This window comes from Salvelinus namaycush, chromosome 34 (assembly GCF_016432855.1).
Source record: "Salvelinus namaycush isolate Seneca chromosome 34, SaNama_1.0, whole genome shotgun sequence".
NCBI lineage: Eukaryota > Metazoa > Chordata > Actinopteri > Salmoniformes > Salmonidae > Salvelinus > Salvelinus namaycush.
In genome coordinates this window covers 41,271,135-41,288,717 of record NC_052340.1, presented here as the reverse complement: position 1 = coordinate 41,288,717, position 17,583 = coordinate 41,271,135, and the positions used below count along the sequence as shown (strand labels likewise).

At 45.7% G+C, this 17,583-nt stretch overlaps 1 protein-coding gene across 1 annotated transcript in view; it reads left to right on the top strand.

The window, feature by feature from the left end:
- Positions 1-17,583, top strand: part of ryr1b (ryanodine receptor 1b (skeletal)) — a 261,073-nt gene that overhangs the window by 64,053 nt on the left and 179,437 nt on the right. The window contains exons 23-35 of the mRNA XM_038973731.1: positions 173-276; positions 1,603-1,686; positions 2,044-2,203; positions 2,468-2,615; positions 3,092-3,297; positions 3,665-3,839; positions 7,622-7,830; positions 10,547-10,890; positions 13,021-13,150; positions 13,456-13,616; positions 14,947-15,112; positions 15,546-15,632; positions 17,196-17,422. Of these exons, the coding sequence (XP_038829659.1) occupies positions 173-276; positions 1,603-1,686; positions 2,044-2,203; positions 2,468-2,615; positions 3,092-3,297; positions 3,665-3,839; positions 7,622-7,830; positions 10,547-10,890; positions 13,021-13,150; positions 13,456-13,616; positions 14,947-15,112; positions 15,546-15,632; positions 17,196-17,422 (2,201 nt within the window). The remainder of the gene's footprint in view (positions 1-172; positions 277-1,602; positions 1,687-2,043; positions 2,204-2,467; positions 2,616-3,091; positions 3,298-3,664; positions 3,840-7,621; positions 7,831-10,546; positions 10,891-13,020; positions 13,151-13,455; positions 13,617-14,946; positions 15,113-15,545; positions 15,633-17,195; positions 17,423-17,583) is intronic.

The window sequence follows — 17,583 nt, the reverse complement described above, 5'->3', positions numbered from 1 at the left end:
GGGGGGGGGGGGGGGGCTAGGGGGGGCCTAGAGGGGGGGCCCTAGGGGGGGGGGGGGGCTAGGGGGGGCCTAGAGGGGGGGCCCTAGGGGGGGGGGCCCTGGGGGGGGGTAGGGGGGGCCTAGAGGGGGGGCCCTGTAATGACCCTCTCTGTCTGTTTTCTCCCTCCTCCAGTTCAGAGACGACAACAAGAAGCTGCATCCCTGTCTGGTAGACTTCCAGACCCTTCCTGAACCTGAGAGGAACTACAATCTGCAGATGTCTGGGGAAACACTTAAGTAATAATATAATAATGTAACATAATACGATGTAATATAGTAATATAATATAATAAAATAATATGATATAACAACATAATGCAATATAATAATATAATATAATAATATAATATAATGCAATATAGTAATATAATATAATAAAATAATATGATATAATAACATAATGCAATATAATAATATAATAATATAATGCAATATAGTAATATAATATAATAAAATAATATGATATAATAACATAATGCAATATAATAATATAATAATATAATATAATAATATAATATAATGCAATATAGTAATATAATGTAATAAAATAGTATAATAAAGTAATACAATGTAATATAGTAATATAATATAATAACATAATATGATATAACATACTGCAATATAATAATATAATATAATAATATAATATATTATAATAATATAATGCAATATTTTAATATAATAATAATACAATTATATAATAATATAATATAATAACATAATAATGTAATGTAAGGGAGGATTACAACCTGCAGATGTGTGGGTAAACACAGTGTTCTTGTCCTTAGTTGTCTACCCCTTTCAGCTACGCCCTGACAATAATACGCCCTTGGCTGGTTTCCCAAAGCCAGAGAATGGCAATTGAAAGTGCTTTTTAGTCCAGGAATAATGTGAAGGTAATGTCATGTAAAGATCCCCAATTGGTCTGTAATGTCTGTAAAATGTGTATCTCTGTGTGTGTAAAGGTCTCCAGTTGGTCTGTAATGTTTGTTTAAATGTCCTCAGTTGGTCTCTGTGTTTGGAGGTACCAGTTAGCTTGTAATGTGTGCTTAATACCAGTTGGTCTGTAATGTGTGTATCTCTGTGTGTGTAAAGGTCTCCAGTTGGTCTGTAATGTGTGTATCTCTGTGTGTGTAAAGGTCTCCAGTTGGTCTGTAATGTGTGTATCTCTGTGTGTGTAAAGGTCTCCAGTTGGTCTGTAATGTGTGTATCTCTGTGTGTGTAAAGGTCTCCAGTTGGTCTGTAATGTGTGTATCTCTGTGTGTGTAAAGGTCAGTTTGTCTGTAATGTGTGTATCTCTGTGTGTGAAAGGTCTCCAGTTGGTCTGTAATGTGTGTATCTCTGTGTGTGTAAAGGTCTCCAGTTGGTCTGTAATGTGTGTATCTCTGTGTGTGTAAAGGTCTCCAGTTGGTCTGTAATGTGTGTATCTCTGTGTGTGTAAAGGTCTCCAGTTGGTCTGTATTGTGTGTATCTCTGTGTGTTTAAATGTCCCCAGTTGGTCTGTATTGTGTGTTTAAATGTCTCCAGTTGGTCTGTAATGTGTGTATCTCTGTGCTCCTCCAGGACCCTGCTGGCCCTGGGCTGCCATGTGGGCATGGGGGATGAGAAGGCAGAGGAGAACCTGAAGATCATCAAAATGCCAAAGACGTAAGTCCCTTCCTCCCATCTCTCTCTCTCTCTCTCTCTCTCTCTCTCTCCCTCCCTCTCTCTCTCCATCCCTCCCTCCCTCCTCTTCCCTCCTTCCTTTACACTACAGCCAATAGAAATCTGTATCTCACCCTCTCCCCCCTCCTGCCTCTCCTCTCTCCTCCCCTCCCTCTCCTCTCTCTCTCTCCTCCCTTCCCTGCCTCTCCTCTCTCTCTCTCCTCTCCTCCCCTCCCTGCCTCTCCTCTCTCTCTCCTCCCCTCCCTGCATCTCTCTCTCTCTCCTCCTCTCCCTGCCTCTCCTTTCTCTCTCTCTCTCTCCTCTCCTCTCCTCCCTGCTCTTCTCTCTCTCCTCTCTCAGCTATATAATGAGCAATGGATTTAAGCCCGCCCCCCTGGACCTGAGCCACGTCAAGCTGACGCCCAATCAGAACCAGCTGGTGGAGAAGCTGGCAGAGAACGGTCACAATGTGTGGGCACGGGACCGCGTGCGCCAGGGATGGACGTACAGCATTGTGCAGGTAATAAAATCCTCCATTAGGATAAACAATGTAAACAAAGCAGTCTTGGTCAGATCAGGTCTGTGTGCAAAGCTTTCCCCCATTACCACAACAATATCACGATCTCCTTCAGTCTATATTGTGTTATTAGCATATACCCAAAATAGTGTGTCCATAGCTGATACCACAAGAAACTCCCCCTACAGGTGTTAATATAGGTAACACAATAAAAAAGAAAAAAAGAAATAATGATGGTGAATGATATTGTTTTCTTCCTGTGCCCAGGACATCATGAACAAGCGTAACCCACGTCTGGTTCCTTATAACCTGCTGGATGAGAGAACCAAGAAGACCAACCGAGACAGCGTCAACAACGCTGTACGCACTCTCATTGGCTACGGATACAACATCGAGCCTCCAGACCAGGAGAGCAGTGAGTCTATAGTGGTGTCTTACTAATGCAGGACAGGAGGAGAAATGAAGTCTCCATACTTGAATATCTCACTCCGTCTCTCTCTCTCTCTCTCACTGTCTCTCTCTTTCTCTCTCTCTCTCTCTCTCTCTCTCTCTCTCTCTCTCTCTTTCTCTCTCTCTCTCTCTCTCTCTCTCTCCCCTTCTCTCTCTCTGTCTCTCCTCTCTCTCCTCTCCTATCTCTTCTCTCTTCTCTCCTCTCTCTCTCTCTTTCTCTCTTCTCTCTCTCTCTCTCTCTCTCTCTCTCTCTCTCTCTCTCTCTCTCACTGTCTCTCTCTCTCTCACTGTCTCTCTCTCACTGTCTCTCTCTCTCTCACTGTCTCTCTCTCGCTCGCTCGCTCTCTCTCTCTGTCTCTCTCTCTCTCTCTCTCACTGTCTCTCTCTCTCTCACTGTCTCTCTCTCTCTGTCTCTCTCTCTATCTCTCTCTCTCTTTCTAGCTGGCCTTGGCCTGGATGACGTGCGTGGGGATAAGGTGCGCATCTTCCGTGCTGAGAAGTCCTACGCGGTCACGTCTGGGAAGTGGTACTTTGAATTTGAGGCGGTGACGACCGAAGAGATGAGAGTGGGCTGGGCCCGACCGAATGTCAGAGCTGACAATGAGCTGGGAGCAGACGAGCTGGCCTGGGTCTTCAACGGAAAAACGGTATGTCACAAATACTGCCAGTCTAAAGAACTCAATCACATTGGCTGTCTGGGTTAGGCTAGGGACGGACACACAGGGATTTCATGTAAACTGATGATGGACAACAGAGACAAGTCTCTGGAGGAAATTGTAGCTTTTTACCCATGCTACTCGCCCAAACAAATGATGAAAGCATTTGAGTTAATGTGTTTCTGTGTAGCTGTATTCCTATACTCTTTATGAAGGCCCATACCATTAGTCCAGACATGTTGTTTTTTTACTAATGTTTTACCAAACCAATGTATTAATACATTTCATTTTACTTTCTCATAGTTTCATATTTATCTAACTTTTATTTATCTAACTTTGAGTTTGTTTGTCCCTCCAGGCCCAGCGCTGGCACGTGGGCAATGACCCGTTTGGTCGCCAGTGGCAGTCAGGTGACGTGGTGGGGTGTATGATCGACCTGACCGAACAGAACATTATGTTCACCCTGAACGGAGAGATGCTCATCAGCGACTCTGGCTCCGACATGGCTTTCAAGGACATAGAGATAGGAGAAGGTAATAGTGGTGTTGTCATGGTTTAATATACACAATGTAGGGGTCTGAGCTGCAGGGTGGTTTAATATACACAATGTAGGGGTCTGAGCTGCAGGGTGGTTTAATACAGGCTCTATGGGTCTGGGGAGCTGCAGGGTGGTTTAATACAGGAACTATAGGAATGGGGAGCTGCAGGGTGGTTTAATACAGGCTCTATGGGTCTGGGGAGCTGCAGGGTGGTTTAATACAGGAACTATAGGAATGGGGAGCTGCAGGGTGGTTTAATACAGGCTCTATGGGTCTGGGGAGCTGCAGGGTGGTTTAATACAGGAACTATAGGAATGGGGAGCTGCAGGGTGGTTTAATACAGGCTCTATGGGTCTGGGGAGCTGCAGGGTGGTTTAATATACACAATGTAGGGGTCTGAGCTGCAGGGTGGTTTAATATACACAATGTAGGGGTCTGAGCTGCAGGGTGGTTATATACACAATGTAGGAGTCTCAGCTGCAGGGTGGTTTAATATACACAATGTAGGGGTCTGAGCTGCAGGGTGGTTATATACACAATGTAGGGGTCTGAGCTGCAGGGTGGTTTAATATACACAATGTAGGGGTCTGAGCTGCAGGGTGGTTATATACACAATGTAGGAGTCTCAGCTGCAGGGTGGTTTAATATACACAATGTAGGGGTCTGAGCTGCAGGGTGGTTTAATATACACAATGTAGGGGTCTGAGCTGCAGGGTGGTTTAATATACACAATGTAGGGGTCTGAGCTGCAGGGTGGTTATATACACAATGTAGGGGTCTGAGCTGCAGGGTGGTTTAATACAGGCTCTATGGGTCTGGGGAGCTGCAGGGTGGTTTAATACAGGCTCTATAGGTCTGGGGAGCTGCAGGGTGGTTTAATACCGGCTCTATGGGTCTGGGGAGCTGCAGGGTGGTTTAATACAGGAACTATAGGTCTGGGGAGCTGCAGGGTGGTTTAATACAGGCTCTATGGGTCTGGGGAGCTGCAGGGTGGTTTAATACAGGCTCTATAGGTCTGGGGAGCTACAGGATGGTTTAATACAGGATCAATAGGTCTGGGGAGCTACAGGATGGTTTAATACAGGATCAATAGGTCTGGGGAGCTGCAGGATGGTTTAATACAGGCTCTATTGGTCTGGGCGTGCAGGGTGGTTTAATACAGACTCTATAGGTCTGGGGAGCTAATGGGTGGTTTAATACAGGCTCTATGGGTCTGGGGAGCTGCAGGGTGGTTTAATACGGGCTCTATAGGTCTGGGGAGCTGCAGGGTGGTTTAATACGGGCTCTATAGGTCTGGGGAGCTGCAGGGTGGTTTAATACCGGCTCTATAGGTCTGGGGAGCTGCAGGGTGGCTTAATACAGGCTCTATAGGTCTGGGGAGCTGCAGGGTGGTTTAATACAGGCTCTATAGGTCTGGGGAGCTACAAGATGGTTTAATACGGGCTCTATAGGTCTGGGGAGCTACAAGATGGTTTAATACAGACGCTATGGGTCTGGGGAGCTACAAGATGGTTTAATACAGGCTCTATAGGTCTAGGGAGCTACAAAATGGTTTAATATAGGCTCTATAGTCTGGGGAGCTACAATATGGTTTAATACAGGCTATAGGTCTAGGGAGCTACAAAATGGTTTAATAGGCTCTATAGGTCTGGGGAGCTAATGGGTGGTTTAATACAGGCTCTATAGGTCTGGGGAGCTACACAATGGTTTAATACAGGCTCTATTGGTCTGGGGAGCTGCAGGGTGGTTTAATACAGACTCTATAGGTCTGGGGAGCTAATGAGTGGTTTAATACAGGCTCTATAGGTCTGGGGAGCTAATGGGTGGTTTAATACAGGCTCTATGGGTCTGGGGAGCTGCAGGATGGTTTAATACAGGCTCTATAGGTCTGGGGAGCTACAGGATGGTTTAATACAGGATCAATAGGTCTGGGGAGCTACAGGATGGTTTAATACAGGCTCTATAGGTCTGGGGAGCTACAAGATGGTTTAATACAGGATCTATAGGTCTGGGGAGCTAATGGGTGGTTTAATACAGGCTCTATAGTACTGGGGAGCTACAAGATGGTTTAATACAGGCTCTATAGGTCTGGGGAGCTGCAGGGTGGTTTAATACAGGCTCTATAGGTCTGGGGAGCTGCAGGGTGGTTTAATACCGGCTCTATGGGTCTGGGGAGCTGCAGGGTGGTTTAATACAGGCTCTATGGGTCTGGGGAGCTGCAGGGTGGTTTAATACAGGCTCTATAGGTCTGGGGAGCTGCAGGGTGGTTTAATACAGGCTCTATAGGTCTGGGGAGCTAATGGGTGGTTTAATACGGGCTCTATAGGTCTGGGGAGCTGCAGGGTGGTTTAATACGGGCTCTATAGGTCTGGGGAGCTGCAGGGTGGTTTAATACCGGCTCTATAGGTCTGGGGAGCTGCAGGGTGGCTTAATACAGGCTCTATAGGTCTGGGGAGCTGCAGGGTGGTTTAATACAGGCTCTATAGGTCTGGGGAGCTGCAGGGTGGCTTAATACAGGCTCTATAGGTCTGGGGAGCTGCAGGGTGGTTTAATACAGGCTCTATAGGTCTGGGGAGCTACAAGATGGTTTAATACAGACTCTATGGGTCTGGGGAGCTACAAGATGGTTTAATACAGACTCTATGGGTCTGGGGAGCTACAAGATGGTTTAATACAGGCTCTATAGGTCTGGGGAGCTACAAGATGGTTTAATACAGACTCTATGGGTCTGGGGAGCTACAAGATGGTTTAATACAGGCTCTATAGGTCTGGGGAGCTACAAGATGGTTTAATACAGACTCTATGGGTCTGGGGAGCTACAAGATGGTTTAATACAGGCTCTATAGGTCTGGGGAGCTACAAAATGGTTAAATACAGGCTCTATAGGTCTGGGGAGCTACAATATGGTTTAATACAGGCTCTATAGGTCTAGGGAGCTACAAAATGGTTTAATATAGGCTCTATAGGTCTGGGGAGCTAATGGGTGGTTTAATACAGGCTCTATAGGTCTGGGGAGCTACACAATGGTTTAATACAGGCTCTATTGGTCTGGGGAGCTGCAGGGTGGTTTAATACAGACTCTATAGGTCTGGGGAGCTAATGGGTGGTTTAATACAGGCTCTATAGGTCTGGGGAGCTAATGGGTGGTTTAATACAGGATCAATAGGTCTGGGGAGCTACAGGATGGTTTAATACAGGCTCTATAGGTCTGGGGAGCTACAAGATGGTTTAATACAGGATCTATAGGTCTGGGGAGCTAATGGGTGGTTTAATACAGGCTCTATAGGTCTGGGGAGCTACAGGATGGTTTAATACAGGATCAATAGGTCTGGGGAGCTACAGGATGGTTTAATACAGGCTCTATAGGTCTGGGGAGCTACAAGATGGTTTAATACAGGATCTATAGGTCTGGGGAGCTAATGGGTGGTTTAATACAGGCTCTATAGGTCTGGGGAGCTGCAGGATGGTTTAATACAGGCTCTATAGGTCTGGGGAGCTACAAGATGGTTTAATACAGGATCTATAGGTCTGGGGAGCTAATGGGTGGTTTAATACAGGCTCTATAGTACTGGGGAGCTGCAGTGTGTGCAGCAGGAACACGCATGGTTCCATTAAAGCAGTAACAAACATTGTTCCATGAATTCTCCTTCAGCTCCACTTCCCTATGGGCCCTGGTCAAATGAACTCTCCTTCAGCTCCACTTTCCTATGGGCCCTGGTGTAATGTAGGGCACTGCTGTATGTAGTGAACCTAACCCTCCCCTTCTACCTCTTCAGGCTTCATCCCAGTGTGTACCCTGGGCCTGTCTCAGGTGGGCAGGATCAACCTGGGTCAGAACGTCAGCAGTCTGCGCTACTTCGCCATCTGTGGTCTCCAGGAGGGCTTCGAACCATTTGCCATCAACATGAAGAGAGACATTACCATGTGGTTCAGCAAGAGCCTGCCACAGTTCGCCCCTGTGCCAACTAACCACCAACACATTGAGGTACTGACCCAATAACAACCAACACATTGAGGTACTGACCCAATAACCACCAACACATTGTGGTACAGACCCAATAACCAGCAACACATTGAGGTACTGACCCAATAACCACCAACACATTGTGGTACTGACCCAATAACCACCAACACATTGTGGTACTGACCCAATAACCACCAACACATTGAGGTACAGACCCAATAACCACCAACACATTGAGGTACTGACCCAATAACCACCAACACATTGAGGTACAGACCCAATAACCACCAACACATTGAGGTACAGACCCAATAACCACCAACAGATTGAGTTACTGACCCAATAACCACCAATACATTGTGGTCGTTGACTTAATGACCAGGATAATATGATTTGGGGTATCATGTATCTGACAGGGTTCGTTGAGTCTAACTTATTGAAATCTAACTTGTTGAAATCAAATCAAACTTTATTTATATAGCACATTTCTTACAAAAATGCATTTCAATATGCTTTCGGATTTATTTAGAGAGGGAATCATCCTTATTTATTTAGAGGCTTTATTTAGAGAGGGAATCATCCTTATTTAGTTAGAGGCTTTACTTAGAGAGGGAATCATCCTTATGTAGTTAGCGATAGAGAAGGAATCATCCTTATTTAGGTAGAGGCTTTATTTAGAGAGGGAATCATCCTTATTTAGTTAGCGATAGAGAGGGAATCATCCTTATTTAGTTAGCGATAGAGAAGGAATCATCCTTATTTAGGTAGAGGCTTTATTTAGAGAGGGAATCATCCTTATTTAGTTAGCGATAGAGAGGGAATCATCCTTATTTAGTTAGCGATAGAGAGGGAATCATCCTTATTTAGTTAGCGATAGAGGGAATCATCCTTATTTAGTTAGCGATAGAGAGGGCATCATCCTTATTTAGTTAGCGATAGAGGGAATCATCCTTATTTAGTTAGCGATAGAGAGGGCATCATCCTTATTTAGTTAGCGATAGAGAGGGAATCATCCTTATTTAGTTAGCGATAGAGAGGGCATCATCCTTATTTAGTTAGCGATAGAGGGAATCATCCTTATTTAGTTAGCGATAGAGGGAATCATCCTTATTTAGTTAGCGATAGAGAGGGCATCATCCTTATTTAGTTAGCGATAGAGAGGGAATCATCCTTATTTAGTTAGCGATAGAGGGAATCATCCTTATTTAGTTAGCGATAGAGAGGGAATCATCCTTATTTAGTTAGCGATAGAGAGGGAATCATCCTTATTTAGTTAGCGATAGAGAGGGAATCATCCTTATTTAGTTAGCGATAGAGGGAATCATCCTTATTTAGTTAGCGATAGAGAGGGAATCATCCTTATTTAGTTAGCGATAGAGGGAATCATCCTTATTTAGTTAGCGATAGAGAGGGCATCATCCTTATTTAGTTAGCGATAGAGAGGGAATCATCCTTATTTAGTTAGCGATAGAGAGGGCATCATCCTTATTTAGTTAGCGATAGAGAGGGCATCATCCTTATTTAGTTAGCGATAGAGAGGGAATCATCCTTATTTAGTTAGCGATAGAGAGGGCATCATCCTTATTTAGTTAGCGATAGAGAGGGAATCATCCTTATTTAGTTAGCGTTAGCGATAGAGGGAATCATCCTTATTTAGTTAGCGATAGAGAGGGAATCATCCTTATTTAGTTAGCGATAGAGGAGCATCATCCTTATTTAGTTAGCGATAGAGAGGGAATCATCCTTATTTAGTAGAGATAGAGATGTAATCATCCTTATTTAGTTAGCGATTAGAGAGGGATCATCCTATTTAGTTAGCGATAGAGAGGCATCATCCTTATTTAGTTAGCGATAGAGAGGGGAATCATTCCTTTATTTAGTTAGGCGATAGAGAGGGCATCATCCTTATTTAGTAGCGATAGAGAGGGGAAATCCTTATTAGTTACGATAGAGGGAATCATCCTTATTTAGTTAGCGAATAGAGGGGAATCATCCTTATTTAGTTAGCGATAGAGGGAATCATCCTTATTTAGTTAGCGATAGAGAGGGAATCACCTTATTTAGTTAGCGATAGAGAGGGAATCATCCTTATAGTTAGGATAGAGAGAGTGAATCATCCTATTTAGTTTAGCGATAGAGGAATCATCCTTATTTAGTTAGCGATAGAGGGAATCATCCTATTTAGTTTAGCGATAGAGAGGGCATCATCCCTGCATTTAGTTAGAGATAGAGAGGGAATCATCCTTATTTAGTTAGCGATAGAGAGGGAATCATCCTTATTTAGTTAGCGATAGAGGGAATCATCCTTATTTAGTTAGCGATAGAGAGGGAATCATCCCGCCACACTGTGTTACTGTACTGGACCTCTAAAATGAAGAGCGGCTGAAGTGCTCTGTTTCAAGTGTTTCTTATATACAGTAGACGAGACATGTATTCAGTAATCCATTGGAGAAATATGATACTTCCAGAGTATGTTGATTGCTGGTAGGTATGACTTGAGATACGCAACAATAGTAAGTGATACTTGGCATTTGCAGGGAATATGTTTAGCAGGAGGTTCTAGTGAGGAGACTGGAGATTTCTTTAGTGATCTAGGAGTTATCCAGTATTTCCCTGTCACTGTTGTTCATGGAGCTCTCCTCTTCTTCGCTCTTCTTCGCTCTTCTTCGCTCTTCTCTCTTCTTCGCTCTTCTTCTCCCTTCTTCGCTCTTCTTCTCTCTTCTTCTCTCCCCTCCAGGTGTCCCGTGTGGACGGGACGGTGGACAGCGCTCCCTGCCTGAAGCTAACCCACAAGACGTTTGGCTCCCAGAATGCTAACACTGACATGCTGTTCCTCCGCCTGAGCATGCCCGTGGAGTTTGACGAGGTCTTCAAGATCACAGCCGGGACTACGCCCCTGACCCGCACAATGACCATCCACGAGGACGAGGTTCTGGAGGTGGAGCCGGACTCGGAGTTTGAGGTTCTGAAGAAGTCGGCCAGTAAGAAGGAGCAGGAAGAGAAGGAAAAGGAACCGTCTGTCGCCAAGGAGACGCCCGAGATAGAGAAGGACGCGATGTCAGAGAAGGGCAAGAAGAGAGGGTTAGTAGTGACTGATGAGGATGTGTAGAGGAGGACAGAGGGTTAGTAGTGACTGATGAGGATGTGTAGAGGAGGACAGAGGGTTAGTAGTGACTGATGAGGATGTGTAGAGGAGGACAGAGGGTTAGTAGTGACTGATGAGGATGTGTAGAGGAGAACGGAGGGTTAGTAGTGACTGATGAGGATGTGTAGAGGAGGACAGAGGGTTAGTAGTGACTGATGAGGATGTGTAGAGAACAGAGGGTTAGTAGTGACTGATGAGGATGTGTAGAGGAGGACAGAGGGTTAGTAGTGACTGATGAGGATGTGTAGAGGAGGACAGAGGGTTAGTAGTGACTGATGAGGATGTGTAGAGGAGGACAGAGGGTTAGTAGTGACTGATGAGGATGTGTAGAGAACAGAGGGTTAGTAGTGACTGATGAGGATGTGTAGAGGAGGACAGAGGGTTAGTAGTGACTGATGAGGATGTGTAGAGAACAGAGGGTTAGTAGTGACTGATGAGGATGTGTAGAGGAGGACAGAGGGTTAGTAGTGACTGATGAGGATGTGTAGAGGACAGAGGGTTAGTAGTGACTGATGAGGATGTGTAGAGGAGGACAGAGGGTTAGTAGTGACTGATGAGGATGTGTAGAGGAGGACAGAGGGTTAGTAGTGACTGATGAGGATGTGTAGAGGAGGACAGAGGGTTAGTAGTGACTGATGAGGATGTGTAGAGGAGGACAGAGGGTTAGTAGTGACTGATGAGGATGTGTAGAGGAGGACAGAGGGTTAGTAGTGACTGATGAGGATGTGTAGAGAACAGAGGGTTAGTAGTGACTGATGAGGATGTGTAGAGGAGGACAGAGGGTTAGTAGTGACTGATGAGGATGTGTAGAGGAGGACAGAGGGTTAGTAGTGACTGATGAGGATGTGTAGAGGAGGACAGAGGGTTAGTAGTGACTGATGAGGATGTGTAGAGGAGAACGGAGGGTTAGTAGTGACTGATGAGGATGTGTAGAGAACAGAGGGTTAGTAGTGACTGATGAGGATGTGTAGAGGAGGACAGAGGGTTAGTAGTGACTGATGAGGATGTGTAGAGGACAGAGGGTTAGTAGTGACTGATGAGGATGTGTAGAGGAGGACAGAGGGTTAGTAGTGACTGATGAGGATGTGTAGAGGAGAACAGAGGGTTAGTAGTGACTGATGAGGATGTGTAGAGGAGGACAGAGGGTTAGTAGTGACTGATGAGGATGTGTAGAGGAGGACAGAGGGTTAGTGGTGACTGATGAGGATGTGTAGAGGAGGACAGAGGGTTAGTAGTGACTGATGAGGATGTGTAGAGAACAGAGGGTTAGTAGTGACTGATGAGGATGTGTAGAGAACAGAGGGTTAGTAGTGACTGATGAGGATGTGTAGAGAACAGAGGGTTAGTAGTGACTGATGAGGATGTGTAGAGGAGGACAGAGGGTTAGTAGTGACTGATGAGGATGTGTAGAGAACAGAGGGTTAGTAGTGACTGATGAGGATGTGTAGAGGACAGAGGGTTAGTAGTGACTGATGAGGATGTGTAGAGGAGGACAGAGGGTTAGTAGTGACTGATGAGGATGTGTAGAGGAGGACAGAGGGTTAGTAGTGACTGATGAGGATGTGTAGAGGAGAACAGAGGGTTAGTAGTGACTGATGAGGATGTGTAGAGGAGGACAGAGGGTTAGTAGTGACTGATGAGGATGTGTAGAGAACAGAGGGTTAGTAGTGACTGATGAGGATGTGTATAGGAGAACAGAGGGTTAGTAGTGACTGATGAGGATGTGTAGAGAACAGAGGGTTAGTAGTGACTGATGAGGATGTGTAGAGGAGGACAGAGGGTTAGTAGTGACTGATGAGGATGTGTAGAGGAGGACAGAGGGTTAGTAGTGACTGATGAGGATGTGTAGAGGAGGACAGAGGGTTAGTAGTGACTGATGAGGATGTGTAGAGGAGAACGGAGGGTAGAGATGAGGATCATTAAGGAAAGGGACAGCAGAGATCTGGAGCTAGTGGTATATTTGAGTCAGCTACAGCGAGAAGATCAATAAATCAAATAGAATATGTTCTCTTATCTGGTTACACAAAGGCAAATACATGCACCGTTCCTCCGCTCTGTGTGTCCAGGTTGTTTGCCAGGGCTAAGAAGGCAGCTACAATCAACCCTCCCCCAACCCCTCCCTTGGTGCCACGGTTACAGCAGGACGTGGTCCCAGATGACAGAGATGATGTGGAGATTATCCAGAACACCACCACGGTGAACGAACACACACACGCACACACACACACACCTACACACACACACACACACACACACACACACACACACACACACACACACACACACACACACACACACACACACACACACACACACACACACACACACACACACACCACTACAAACTCAAGTGAATCCTGGGAAGGAAAATGTTTTAATTGGAACCCTGGGAAGGTTTACTGGAACCCAAATCCTGCCCGTTCCCTAGTTCCGTATTTTTAGATTTCCCAGTATGCACCTGAACTCTGAACGTCCCCCCCCCCCCCCCTGTATCTCTGCAGTACTACTACTCAGTGAGAATCTTTGCTGGCCAGGAGCCCACTGGGGTGTGGATCGGTTGGGTAACCCCCGACTACCACATGTACGACCCCACCTTCGACCTCTCCAAGGTCCGGAACGTCACCTTAACCGTGGGAGACGACAAGGGCAACATCCACGACAGGTAAGTGACATCGCACGTCTACCTGGAGGGACATTATAACCATGTTTCTGTGTTAAATTTAGGGATTCTTGAAACACATTGTAGCAATCCCTTTGTCCCTACAATGTGAATACTGAGCAGCTCACATTTATAGACAGAAGCATGCTATTTTTTATTTTATTCGAACCTTTATTTAACTAGGCAAGTCATTTATGAACAAATTCTTATTTACAATGACGGCCTAGGAACAGTGGGTTAACTGCCTTGTTCAGGGGGCAGAACGACAGATTTTTACCTTGTCAGCTCGGGGGATTCTATCTTGCAACTTTTCGGTTACTAGTCCAAAGCTCTAACCACTAGGCTACCCTGTCGCCCCAATGGATCATAGTAACTGCTATATGGTCTGGGGCAGAGAGGTTATGGATGCTAATAACAGGTTATAACTGGTCTGTGTCCTCATTATGAAGCATATTAACTGTTATATGCTGCTACACCTGCATTGCTTGCTGTTTGGGGTTTTAGGCTGGGTTTCTGTACAGCACTTTGTGATATCAGCTGATGTAAGAAGGGCTATATAAATACATTTGATTTATATGGTCTGGGGCAGAGAGGTTATGGATGCTAATAACAGGTTATAACTGGTCTGTGTTTACAATATGAAGCATAGTAACTGTTATATGTTCTGGGGCAGAGAGGTTATGGATGCTAATAACAGGTCATAACTGGTCTGTGTCTACAGTATGAAGCATAGTAACTGCTACATGGTCTGGGGCAGAGAGGTTATGGATGCTAATAACAGGTTATAACTGGTCTGTGTCTACAGTATAAAGCATAGTAACTGCTAAATGGTGTGGGGAGGAGAGGTTATGGATGCTATTAACAGGTTATAACTGGTCTGTGTCTACAGTATGAAGCATAGTACCTGGGGCAGAGAAGTTAAGGATGCTAATAACAGGTTATACCTGGTCTGTGTCTACAGTATGAAGCATAGTAACTACTACATGGTCTGGGGCAGAGAGGTTATGGATGCTAATAACAGGTTATAACTGGTCTATGTCTACAGTATGAAGCATAGTAACTGGGGCAGAGAGGTTATGGATGCTAATAACAGGTTATAACTGGTCTGTGTTTACAGTATGAAGCATAGTAACTGGGGCAGAGAGGTTATGGATGCTAATAAAAGGTTATAACTGGTCTGTGTTTACAGTATGAAGCATAGTAACTGGGGCAGAGAGGTTATGGATGCTAATAACAGGTTATAACTGGTCTGTGTCTACAGTATGAAGCATAGTAACTGGGGCAGAGAGGTTATGGATGCTAATAACAGGTTATAACTGGTCTGTGTCTACAGTATGAAGCATAGTAACTGCTACATGGTGTGGGGAGGAGACTTCGGCAACAGCTCCCAGCAGGCCAGGTTCAGCCAGGAGGACACTGTGGTTGGCTGCCTGGTCGACCTGGCAACAGGCCTCATGACATTCACAGCCAATGGGAAGGAGATAAACACCTTCTACCAGGTGTGTGGATTTGTGTGGGTGTGTGTCGTATCAGGTGTGTGTGTGTATTTGTGTGGGTGTGTGTCGTATCAGGTGTGTGTGTATTTGTGTGGGTGTGTGTAGTATCAGGTGTGTGTGTATTTGTGTGGGTGTGTGTCGTATCAGGTGTGTGTGTGTATTTGTGTGGGTGTGTGTCGTATCAGGTGTGTGTGTGTATTTGTGTGGGTGTGTGTCGTATCAGGTGTGTGTGTGTATTTGTGTGGGTGTGTGTCGTATCAGGTGTGTGTGTGTATTTGTGTGGGTGTGTGTCGTATCAGGTGTGTGTGTATTTGTGTGGGTGTGTGTAGTATCAGGTGTGTGTGTGGTGAGACTCCTATGCACATGTTGGCTATGTCACTGAGGATGACTGGGGTTGTTGTTGTTGTTGTTGACAGAGGTATTTTGTTTCTTCCAGGTGGAGCCCAACACAAAGCTGTTTCCTGCTGTGTTCGTCCAGCCCTCCAGTCAGAACATGGTACAGCTGGAGCTGGGGAAACTCAAGGTCAGAATCCTCCTCCTCCTCCTTCTTCCTCCTCCTCCACCTCTTCCTCCTTCCTCTTCCACCTCCTCCTTCCTCATCCTCCTCCTCCTCTTTCTCCTCCTCTTCCTCCTCCTTCTCCACAACCTCCTGCTCCTTCTCCTCAATATCATCCTCCTCCTCTCTTTCCACTCCCTCATCCTAAAGTACTCCATACTCACAAGTCTGACCTTGTCCTATTCTCTGAACTACACCTTTCTCTTTTCTCTTCTGCTGTAGTCTCTCCTGAACCCCTCAGTATGAGTTCCTGTTAATAATGACCATTCCTCTGCTGTAGTCTCTCCTGAACCCCTCAGTATGAGTTCCTGTTAATAATGACCATTCCACTACTGTAGTCTCTCCTGAACCCCTCAGTATGAGTTCCTGTTAATAATGACCATTCCACTGCTGTAGTCTCTCCTGAACCCCTCAGTATGAGTTCCTGTTAATAATGACCATTCCTCTGCTGTAGTCTCTCCTGAACCCCTCAGTATGAGTTCCTGTTGATAATGACCAGTCCACTACTGTAGTCTCTCCTGAACCCCTCAGTATGAGTTCCTGTTAATAATGACCATTCCACTGCTGTAGTCTCTCCTGAACCCCTCAGTATGAGTTCCTGTTAATAATGACCAGTCCACTACTGTAGTCTCTCCTGAACCCCTCAGTATGAGTTCCTGTTAATAATGACCATTCCACTGCTGTAGTCTCTCCTGAACCCCTCAGTATGAGTTCCTGTTAATAATGACCATTCCACTGCTGTAGTCTCTCCTGAACCCCTCAGTATGAGTTCCTGTTAATAATGACCATTCCACTGCTGTAGTCTCTCCTGAACCCCTCAGTATGAGTTCCTGTTGATAATGACCAGTCCACTGCTGTAGTCTCTCCTGAACCCCTCAGTATGAGTTCCTGTTGATAATGACCATTCCTCTGCTGTAGTCTCTCCTGAACCCCTCAGTATGAGTTCCTGTTGATAATGACCATTCCTCTGCTGTAGTCTCTCCTGAACCCCTCAGTATGAGTTCCTGTTAATAATGACCATTCCACTACTGTAGTCTCTCCTGAACCCCTCAGTATGAGTTCCTGTTAATAATGACCAGTCCACTGCTGTAGTCTCTCCTGAACCCCTCAGTATGAGTTCCTGTTGATAATGACCAGTCCACTACTGTAGTCTCTCCTGAACCCCTCAGTATGAGTTCCTGTTAATAATGACCATTCCTCTGCTGTAGTCTCTCCTGAACCCCTCAGTATGAGTTCCTGTTAATAATGACCATTCCTCTGCTGTAGTCTCTCCTGAACCCCTCAGTATGAGTTCCTGTTAATAATGACCATTCCTCTGCTGTAGTCTCTCCTGAACCCCTCAGTATGAGTTCCTGTTAATAATGACCATTCCACTGCTGTAGTCTCTCCTGAACCCCCGTTTTTCCTCGTTTCAATGTGTTCTCTTCTCTTCTTCTTTTGATCTGTCTTGTTGCTCTCCTACCAGAAAACCACTCCCCTTATTGAGATGTCTTTGACCATAACACCGTCATGTCTTCTTCTCCTACTCAGAACATCATGCCCATCTCGGCAGCCATGTTCCGTAGTGAGCGTAAGAACCCAGTGCCCCAGTGCCCACCCCGGCTGGACATCCAGATGTTGACCCCCGTCATCTGGTCCCGCATGCCCAACCACTTCCTGGACCCAGAGGTCGGCAGGGTCAGCGAGAGGCTGGGCTGGATGGTGGAGTGTACCGAACCACTCACCATGATGGCCCTGCATATACCTGAGGAGAACAGGTTAGATACAACACGCTGTCCACGCTAACCCTAACCCTGAGACAACACGCTGTCCACGCTAACCCTGACCCTGAGACAACACGCTGTCCACGCTAACCCTGACCCTGAGACAACACGCTGTCCACGCTAACCCTGACCCTGAGACAACACGCTGTCCACGC